At 25.6% G+C, this 11,411-nt stretch overlaps 1 protein-coding gene across 5 annotated transcripts in view; it reads left to right on the forward strand.

Annotated features, from left to right (window-relative positions):
- Nucleotides 1-7,188, forward strand: part of LOC111041809 (hepatocyte nuclear factor 6-like) — a 31,926-nt gene extending 24,738 nt beyond the window's left edge. For 2 of the 5 annotated variants that reach the window (XM_022326235.1, XM_022326238.1), the window contains 4 exons: nt 573-644; nt 2,835-2,858; nt 5,637-5,755; nt 6,441-7,188. In XM_022326235.1, the coding sequence (XP_022181927.1) occupies nt 573-644; nt 2,835-2,858; nt 5,637-5,755; nt 6,441-6,668 (443 nt within the window). In that variant the 3' untranslated portion in view covers nt 6,669-7,188. The remainder of the gene's footprint in view (nt 1-572; nt 645-2,834; nt 2,859-5,636; nt 5,756-6,440) is intronic. The other 3 variants (XM_022326237.1, XM_022326239.1, XM_022326236.1) reach the window with 2 other exon arrangements.
- Nucleotides 7,189-11,411: the final 4,223 nt, after the last annotated feature.

The raw sequence follows: 11,411 nt of genomic DNA on the forward strand, positions 1-11,411 counted from the left end.
GCCGAATAAAAAAATGATCAATATCGTCGTGGTCTCAATTATTATGGTATTTCGTTTGTCTTCGGTATAGTTATTCGGCGAACAATAATTTATCATGTGCCGAAGCAGCGATCGGTTGTAAAAATGTTATGTTCTCTATTTCTCTAATAAATTGTGAAAACTGAAAAGTCTTTTTGGATCCCCACTTCCAAACAATAATTTCATCTTAACACTAAAATAGTAACTAAATGTAATACACGTATATATTTACAGATATAGAACTAGAATACAGTTGATGGGACTATATGCTATCTTGAACGTGTAATATTATTAATTTAAAAGCAATTATTCATTACTTATATTGTTTCTAATAATCTGATATATTTAATATTTATACAATGGTATATATGCATAGTAGAGTCTATAATTATTTTAAAGGTCTGTTTTTATCGAGATTAAAATTAACAGTCATTGATTTTTGTTTTGTATTTTTATGGCGTAACGATGGCACCTCATCGTTATTATTATTAACAAGGGAAGAGAGTTTTAGTTGTCAATTTTGTAAACTAGATGACGTTTTATTTATTTTGCAGGTATGTTATTGGCAGAAAATGGACTGCAGAATGTTCCAACACCAAACGTCGGAAATTACATCAACAACATGAGTCAGTACTATTATTATTTTTTACATAAGTATACACTATATTATTATAGTGCATTAGATTTTAGAGTGTTTTACAATAATTGTGTTTATATTATAATGCTATACGTTTCACTGCCTGGATTCGTTGATCGACAAACGTAGGTACCTATATTCTTCGAGACAACATAATATTATAAATAAAAGCAGAATCAAACCGAACAAATATTATAGTTTCTAAAAGTAATAAAATCACGAATTATAAGCACGGAATGACATTTTTAAAAAGCAAGAGCTATGTTTCAGGGTTTCAAATATATTTTGTTTTTAATGCGTAAATAATGTACTTTTTTCTTATGGTTCCACAACTGGGAAAGTAACAATATTAAGTAAATTGTGTATTGAAAGAAGTACAAATAAAATACTTGGAAAAAATATTATATTTGCTAACATATAATAAATCAAAATCTATTCAACAACATAATAGGTATACATCCAAAATAATATTAAAGATAAATTTGATTTTGCTTATCCCCTCTGTATTACTTCATATTCATTCAGTAACTATTAGATACTAAATTTTGAAAAGGTACCATCCGATATTGATTTATCAACATTCTAAAATAATTTGTTTCATTTGTTGTGCTTAATACCCAATTATTTGCTTTTCATAAAACATAAATAGAGATACCTACCACACATAGTATAGGTAATAATATTTTCTCTGTCAGCATCCCATGGTAAATTCATAATGATATAATAATGTTTACAATTATTTATATTTGATAAATATCTGCCAACCGTTGTTGTCTATTGATTAACATCCTGACTTTGTTTAATTGAATCGAACTGAATTAGTTTCATTGTTTGTACTAAAATCCCAATAATATAGGTGGTAAATTGTTACGTTTCTATCCTTTGTAGTCTGATTTATTTATTCACTTATCAAAAACAATAATCCGAAATTGTAACTGAATTAAAATCATATATTGTTTAATTTCAAAGAAATAATTAGAAAACTAAATTTATAAAAAAAAAAACAGTCAAATTTCGTGATTTAAAGCCATAACATTCAAAACCAAAAATATACATTCTGTCAACTGAAAATCGTTATGACAATATAAATATTTTTAACTCATATAATTAAACCATAGTATCTGTGTTATGCACACTTAATCACCATTAATTTAGATTATAACTTATATCTTATTATACCAAAAACAGATCAATAACTCTATTCTATAACATTATATAAGGTAGGTACGAAAACGATTATTCGTACTAAGACTTTTTAATTTAAATATTTTCACTAAATACATTTTTTACAGCGTAAAATTATGAATTTTCTAACAGTATTTTTAGTCTCCAAAGTTTGTTTATCCTTTCAAGAGAATTAAATATTAGGAAAACAATATTTATTTTACCCTATTCAAGATAAAAAAAAAAACATGTCATTATAAAAGAATATTAAATGTGAAAAAATATAAACAAAACAGAACGACCACGTGGGTCAAAAATAAATTTCTTTACTGAAATAATGTTCGTGAAAGGAAGTTTTACCTTATTCTCTCACACGTTTTAAAAACGTTTCACCGAAAAACCACTAATAATTTTCGTTGCAACTCTATGGTAATGTCAAAATCAATATTTTACTACAATATTGTAGTCCATAAGGTCTTACGCGAAGTTATTTTTATTGATATCCACGACACAATAAAATGAACGTCAATATTGTCATCTATTTTGGAGAACTATGCGTACCTGTGCACATCGCAAGGATGGTTTTTTGTATCCTCTTAAATTCCGTTAACCATGATCAAATCACTCGGGTCATCCACATATAATACATTTTATTGTAACCGTTGGCTGGTTTATTCCTATGCAATCAAAGTGTTTGTTCTCGTTCGTCCCTGTTCTGGTTTTCTATGATTTCTCCCACACATGGTTAATTCAAATTTGGCTATTCTGCGTGATTATCTATAGGTAGTAGTCAATTTACAACTACATAATTTATCGTATGTAAACAATAACTTCGTATGAGCGAACACACAAATTAGTATATGTTCGCTTTCATTAACTAAAGGTGGTGTAGGTATTCCTTGAGTGTACGATCAAAGTAAAAAATATCTAGAGACAGTAAACGACTTATGTGTTTGTAATTTTATCATCAAAATATATTCGTATAACTTTTGTTATGTTTTTTTGTTTTTCACAGTAGCTCAAATTCCACAGATAAACCGTAAGTTATCATTTGAAATTAACTAATAACCAGTACAATAGTTAATCACCTTTATAGTAAACGTAATGTTTGTATCTATTTAAAATCATATACCTACTGCTAAAACCTCCATAAATGTAATAGTTTTTATTTTTTTAACTATTGGCCCCTGGAGCAGGCGTATATAAATTTGAAACCATGTCATAAACTGTTTTCCAAAAAAACGCTTCCAAGTGGAGGAGCTCGGTTTACTTAATAAAAATTGAGATTTTGTAAAAATGTGTGCATTCTGTGTATATATAATATATTTCACAGTTTTTTTAACGATCTCAAATATCACCTAAGTGTTATTTAAACAACGACCTTTATTGTTCAACCCGTATTTCAATTTTCAATCCCCGACCTTTAATTAAAATAGTTGAGTTAAGCTTGAGTAATAAAAAAAAAATAATAGTATAAACAATTATAATATAATGCTATGATAAATTAGATTTTTTTATTACAAAATGTTTAACAAAAAAAGTCAGTATTTAATATTGTTGGTTTAGTCGTGTTTATCTTTGATAAAACCTTTTTGAAAGTCAATTATTCTGTTTTTATTAATGTCTTACAAATTTGACATGTTTGAAAATAAAAATAACAAAATACAGTGCACATTGTGACGTAGATGACCATTAGTTTAATAAAAAAAAAAGTAGTTCGTAATTAAAATGTGTTCAAATTTTTCTGAGTTTAATATTTCTTTATCCAAATGTAATATAATACACAATTTATTATAAGAAATATAGAAACCAAGTATATTGGTAAATATAATATATAAACATAATATGTATTTTTTACTTTTAATCCAACTTAATTACCAATTACTTAATAGTATTTACGCGTTACCTATGTACTCGCTGACTCACTGTGATATGTATAAATATTATATAAAGTAATATATTACATCTTCAAAACATCGCTTAGTTACATGTGATAAATGAGCTTAAAATCAATAAAATCAATCATTAAAATTAAATTAATTTCATCAAAACAAAACTTACTAACTAGTTGATAATAATATTATGTTGATTAGACTTATATGGGTATTTACGTAGAAAAGGAAAGGAATCGCGCATCAGGAACTTACTAGCAGGATTACACGACAAAACATTAAGTTAGGTCACCCATAGCAAAACATAGAAATATTTGATTTTCTAATCCTTTAGGGACACTTAAAAACCATTACTGTTGCGCGTTTCGCCCTTGTCTTGCGCAGTGTAATGATAACATATACTTAGTATATTATATTATCATAATAATATTATGACAAACAGTGTGCGATCATGGTGATTTTTATATTTTTAAATGGAAATATATGATGTATAGGTAGCAATGTTTTATTTCAATTAACTACGTATTCTCTGAAACAGGGTCATAGAGTCATTAATTTTATAGATAATTAGTAATTAGTAAAAATACCGGGTTTGAATATATTATAACACTATACTATATTATTACCTATTTAATTCCCTAGAGTGCATTAAGTATAATATATATAGGTCAACCTATATTTTTTTCACTAATATGGCTTTCCTGCGTTAATTACTTCCTCGTCGAATTAATATTCTATTAGATTTAAAACGAACGAAGAGTGGAAGAATATTTCTTTACATAATGTATTATTTATTTTCTTGATTCGAGTTAATGTTATGATTTTGAAACTTTATCCCCCGAAACAAAAAGCTTATAACTCGTGTTGATTATTATTTAAGACTATTATAGTATTATCATTTCTAAACATTCTTCTATACCTATTTATTCCATATTTCCACATAAAAAGAATCAACTTCATTCTGAACAATTATATTATGCCGGGACAGTTTTTGACCATATACAATTTTGTTTGTATTTTAATAACGTTTTTTAAATATTAATATGGGTACCTACTAATATATTATAGACAGTATTGTAAGAAAAACGTAAAATTATTGCAAAACAAATAGTTCATTAAAAAGTGTATGTGTAAAAAATTCACCAATTTAGGTACCATTGAATCTCGTCAGTCTTGCTACGTATTCGATTACATACTTGTATTTAAATCCTTTTTTGGTATTTCAGATACCTCTCAAATACTATTTGGCAAGTGTATTTTAAATACTTTAAAAATTATTTTTCTTCGTATATAAATAAAATAACGTACTTATAATTAAGTATGTACATACAATTTCAGAATACTAAGACTATACTAATACTAATTTTTCTTTTTATAGTTTTATTTCAACTACCAATACTTTTGTTTCGTATTTTATTTTATTTTTTGTAAAAATTGTCCATAAAATAATATTTTATAAAAATTCTAAGAATTTAAAAAATTTCATCAATTACGCTGATGGCACAATAGCTGAAATGTAAAATCTCTTTAGCTGAAGTTTAACTTGACCTGATTAAAATGAACCTAGTTAATAGTAATGTGACATTTGAAATTCTCGAACAAATTAAAGAATGTATTTATTAATTACTTCATTTAAATATTTATTGATAAATGTATATATACATTCGTAATAAACGTACAAATATTTCAATATATAAATAAAAGTACTTCTTATAAAGTAATTAAAATGTATTTGTATATACATTTAAATACTTTTGAAAGTCAGTATTCGAATACGTATGTCAAATGCAAATGTCATCAATGGTACTTAAGTACTTATTTGAAATACATTTGAAAATTATTATTACCGAGACTGAATATCAGTTAATTGGTTAATTCTAAAATGTTTGATTATTTTTATTTTTATTTTATCTTTGTTCTTTTAGCTCCTTGTAAACGAAAAGAAGATGCCCAACCTATTGTTCCTGATCATTCATCTGCACCTAAAAAACCACGTTTGGTCTTTACTGATCTTCAACGACGAACACTACAAGCTATTTTCAAGGTAAGTACATACCTATAAGAATATCAATAAGTTATTTTTTAAATAACATCAAGAAACCTTTGAAATATTGTATAGTTAAAAAAATACCGGTTTAAAATATTGTGAAATATTATAGTATGTTCTGTAACTCACGTTAAAATACAAAACGAACAAGTTTTAGTTTACTTAAAATACGGGGGAAAAAAAATTGGAAAACATATAAATGTCTAACATAAGCAACATTATAATTAAATACACTAAATATATTTCTTTAACGATATCAAAATTTAAAATGCTTGAAAATACAGTTTACAGTCATTATCGAGTAATGCATTTGATACAATTAAATTATTTTGGAATTTAAAGAGTAAATATAACTATTTCTTAAGAAACCTTATTGAAGTACTAACTATCTACTATGTACAGTTATTATTTATTTCTCCCTAAACATACATAAATGAAATTAAGACATAATATATTAAAGTAATGAAAAAATCGAGTACTTATAAAATCTAAAACCAAAACTTTATTGCAACAAACGGATTATTTAATGAAAATCAAAAACGTTATTAAATATGATTAAAGAAACAAAAACCATTTTTTTTTTTATAATCAAAATCAAAAAATTAAAAATTGAATGTATTTGAATTCCTTTCAGGCTTGTACATACTTGAAAATCTAACTTATTTTAACTTTGATTCCTCAGGAAACGAAAAGGCCGTCAAAAGAAATGCAGGTGACCATAGCTAGACAACTGGGCCTGGAACCGACCACGGTCGGCAATTTCTTCATGAATGCCAGGAGACGATCAATGGATAAGTGGAAGGATGAAGATCCAAAAGTAATGGCGGCATCGAACCACCACCAAGACGACATGGTAGTCAACATGCAAACAGGGACGCATATGGGTAACCACCAGGCTGAAGTGTTGTGACCAATAATTCATTAGGATAAATATAGATATTTATTCCGAAATGTTAGAGTACAATATCGAAATGTGATTTATTTTCTGGCCATATATATATATATATATACACTATAAAAGTTAATAGGTTTATTTCTTTTTTATTTACATAGAAATATTATCTCGGCATATATACTATGGTAAGGCAACATAAACATACTTCCCGATCATTTTATCCGTATTGGTTTTTTTTTATCGAAACACCTTACCACACCATAACCCTTTCCCATAATCTTACAATAATTGAAAACAAACAGAAATTATCTAAATAAGAAAAAAAAGAAATTCGATCGACTTCTGTATATCATACTCATTATTTGATGAGTATACCATATAAATGTATTTATTTATTTTTCGTAGATGTATATTTAACCAATTCTATGATACACTGTTCATTTTAAAATATTTCATACAAATGGTTAAATTTGATTTATATAAGAACAGTATATAATATTACGCTTTAAAAACTATTATATTAACTTATTGTATTTATTTCGTTGAAAACCACTTCACTGATGTTTATACAATTATTTACCTAATGATCTCTTTGCATATATAGTCATATAAAAGTATATAATATTATTAAGGCCCAACCACAACCTGCATTGATTGTTCAATCAAATCAATCATCTAGTCAAAGACCGCTCAATTTACATGAAAATTGAAAAAAACATTTTTATTAACAATTCTTTTAAAGTATATATTTTTATCGCAACCATGTGCTTTTATAAACTTTACCGAAATTTATTCCGTCATAATATTTTGTAATACCTAACATAAAAACAATAAGCAGTTATAGAAATATAGCACATAATAAAATATAGACTTTATAAATAGTTCATTGAAACGAAATAATTTATAACGAGCTTAAATATTTTTAACTAAATATTTATATTTTTTCATGAAACTGATTACCAAGTAGAAATTCTTAAAGGAATAGCATTGTTTGCGTCCGAGTTTCTAATATTAATTATATTTTAGTGATACCTTTAGCATTCCATAAAAATTATTTTATCTAGTCAAAATAGTTAGTGCAATCGACTTAATGTCAAATCTGATAACTAGTGATTTTTTTTATTATTTAATTTAATTTTAGTTATTAATTTATTATATTTTATTGTTTTTGATCCGAGTTTTATTTTGTGATTTTATCGAAAAAAAACGGTGTGTTTCAATTTATTTTTATAGTGTTTGAAGTAGAAGCAAGTATCAGACGAAATAATAATGATTAAATTGAGGGTAATTTGGTTGCTCAGAGATTGTTAACTTATTTTTTTCTTTAAAATCTCTTATGGAAAAACCAACTACCCGAATCACATGCCATTTAATTTTTGTTTTTGTCAACAATTTTTTTTTAATTATTTTTTTTTCTTCTCAACTTTTGGAATCTATATACAAATATGTATTCAACACAGCTGTGCTAAATATTTTAAAATGTCATTGATTTATATTATTATCTTTTAACTTGCGGTCGATAGTATTCCAGTTATGCTTAAAGAGCGTTTTTTCATTGTTCGATTGAAATTGTTTTATTCTCAAATAAAGGATTCAAAACCTCATTTAAAATTCAGACTTCTAAGGCACAGATTCTTAGTCTGTTGAATATTTTGTTTTTCACTTGTACATTATAAGAACCCATTAGTGTGTAGTATATTTTAATTTAAGTTTAGTGCGTATGTGTGGTTGCCTAGCCAGTAAATTATTTTTAATAAAACGAGAAAATATTAATATTATTTATAATTTATATCATAGATTTTTCTATTATGCATCCGATTTAATTGTAATAAAATAATTAATACACATGCACATTAACACGTTAAAAAAATCATTACAATCAATTATGATTAGTTGTAAAATATTGTACATATTTATACTTTATAACCTTGAGGTTACATTAAAATATGATTGTATTTTTTGGGCAATTTTCTGTGCGAATATATAAGTATCTATTTAGATTCGAACACATCTTTTTTTTAAATACTTGGCAATTTAATTATCTGTTACTTTAAATGTATTTTTAGTTGTTTAGTATTATTATTATTATATTATTATCATTATTATTATTATTATTATTATTATTATTATTATTATTAAACAAATTTATGTGTTACCTACTTTAATTTATATACCTAGTCATTTTTTTTTAGTTTGTAAACGATTTATAAATAAATATTGTATACTAAAATGTATTTTTTAAAAAACTGTTTCTAGTCTTGGAATGCTACCAATGTATTAATACTAAAAACTAATCTAGTCATGTAAAAAAACAATGTATGTTTTATACTTAATTTCATTTTTAGTGATATTATATATTATGTATTAATAAATTGTTAACAATTTTCACAAACCAAATTTTTGATAGACCAATAGACCATAAAATATATTATTTAGTTATATAACTATTGAAACATGAAAAAAAAAGATTTAAACACATTACAAATATGTCGTCATTGAAGTGTTTTATTTCACGTTTATAAAAAAAAAAATGTGAAAAAATCTTTTTTAATTATCTAAAGAAATGTCTAAATAAAATAGTGTAATAGATGTTTCTGAAAGGGATTTAACATTTTATCAGTACTTTAATAATAAAGCATTACTATAAATTCAACGGAAAAATGATTGTTGTTTTTTTTAATAAATTAAATTCAACGCATTAAGTCCAGTGCAACGTTTGAACATGAATGCAGTCATGAAAAAAAAAAGGATATTGTCCTATAACAAATGATTTTAAGTACACGTTCGGGGTTTCTTTTTTTTTACAGTGTATTGATAACTGGACTAATATGTATACGTTTATTTCTCTGGTGTATAATGCCGTGTAGTGCAGTGGTTCTCAAACTATTTTCCAACGTCACACATTATGATTAATATCAGTATATTATAAGTCACTACACACTTTGGAATACTACCTATTATAAAAAACCAGTACTTTATGACCGGGAAACACATCGTACATTCGTACATATGAATACGTAGACATCACTGGACAACCTTTGAGAGACACTGTAGTCACATTAAAAAATAAAAGGATAAGTATAATGACATCCATTTGTCCAATATGTTGTAAAAGTGTTTATATTACAATTGAATATTAATAATGCAATATTATAATAAATGTATAAGAATAAAAAATATTATATTCACACGGCGTCTTGGATAGGCTTTTTAGCTACACCACTGTCGTGAACCCATTCAACCAATATCTTATAAGACGTGTGACGTATGGTTTTTCTAAAAAACATTCATTCACCATTCAACTAAGTGACTAAGGTATAAAGTAAGTAACCGAAATTTGTTTTTAGACGGTACAGTTTTTGTGCACTAGGCATTAGAGTTTAAATTATAGTATGATTGCTGTCCAAAGTTGTTGTATATAAGTTGGTTGCATTACATATTATATTGTAGTAACAGGAACACCACTCCACACAATCTTTTCCCAATCTTCTGGACCATTTTCTACTACTTTCTCCTGGAATCCACCTCGTGGTCTGCCACTGAAGTCTAAGACGTATCTTATGTGTTTTTAGTATGACTTTAAATAGTGTATAAATTGAACATCTTTGCTGATCTATTTGTCTTCATAATGCTGACAAACTAATGTAACAAATCAATGTATTAAAACTATTGGGCTGATTGTAATATTCCCGTTTTCAGTTGTTTATATTATAATATGCTAAATGGCATCAACAACATGCCAAGTTAATGGTCAGAAGCCATAGGTCAAAAAACCATAACAAAAATACTTTCTTAAAAATTAATTTAAGTACACATGTTTCAAAAATGTTATTACTTACCTCACATGGTAAGTTAAATTATGTATGCGGCTTCTTAAAAATAATATTATAAATAACTTTACTATAATAAGCTTATATAATATTATAATTTTATATTTACCTACCACTGATTTATGTTATATAAATACTTGTTTTGTATTTCCAATAAAAGCAAATTAATTAAATTATTTATTAATGCAAAAATAAAACTGCTAGTCATTGATTACTCAGTAAAACTAAGTTGTGTTCAATTTTCCACCAAAATTTCCTTGAATAAATCTAAAAAATACTCATGTAGGTACCTATTTAACAAAAATAAAAATGAATTATTAATTGGTTTGTTTTGTATTTTTGACTGACAATTTTTTATTTTTAATAAAATAACAGCGTTTGTTATACATTTATTAAAACTCCATAGCTTATTAAATGGATTTGTAATGTATAGTTAAAAAGCCATTTTTTTGTGAATGTCCCAATCAAATTACTTATTTTAATACAACTAATAACATTATTTTTTAATTCGATAATTTTTAATTATTACATTAAGTGTACATATAATTGTTAAAAAATAGTTTTTTGGTGTATTTAAATACATTTATCTAAATATAATCATTTGGAAAAACTAAAACATTTGTTAGAACAAGTATATAAATATATATTCACAAATGAAAAATGTAATAATGTAACCTTCAAGTTAAAATACGCATTAGAAACTTAGGTTAGACGATCGATTCAACATTTTCATGGTCCATATCAGTGTTTATTTCAGATCTTCTATCCCGGGGGGGTATCGTAAATTTTCAAGGGGGTATGTCTTAGAAGTAAATAATTAAGAGAAGTGAAAATATTATTTTAAGCTCAATTTATTGGTATCAGATTGATACCTAAGAATAAATAAATTATTAATAATCTAATTTTGATTAATTATATGAAAAAAAAA

This window comes from Myzus persicae, unplaced genomic scaffold, assembly GCF_001856785.1.
Source record: "Myzus persicae strain clone G006 unplaced genomic scaffold, MPER_G0061.0, whole genome shotgun sequence".
Classification (NCBI taxonomy): Eukaryota; Metazoa; Arthropoda; class Insecta; order Hemiptera; family Aphididae; genus Myzus; species Myzus persicae.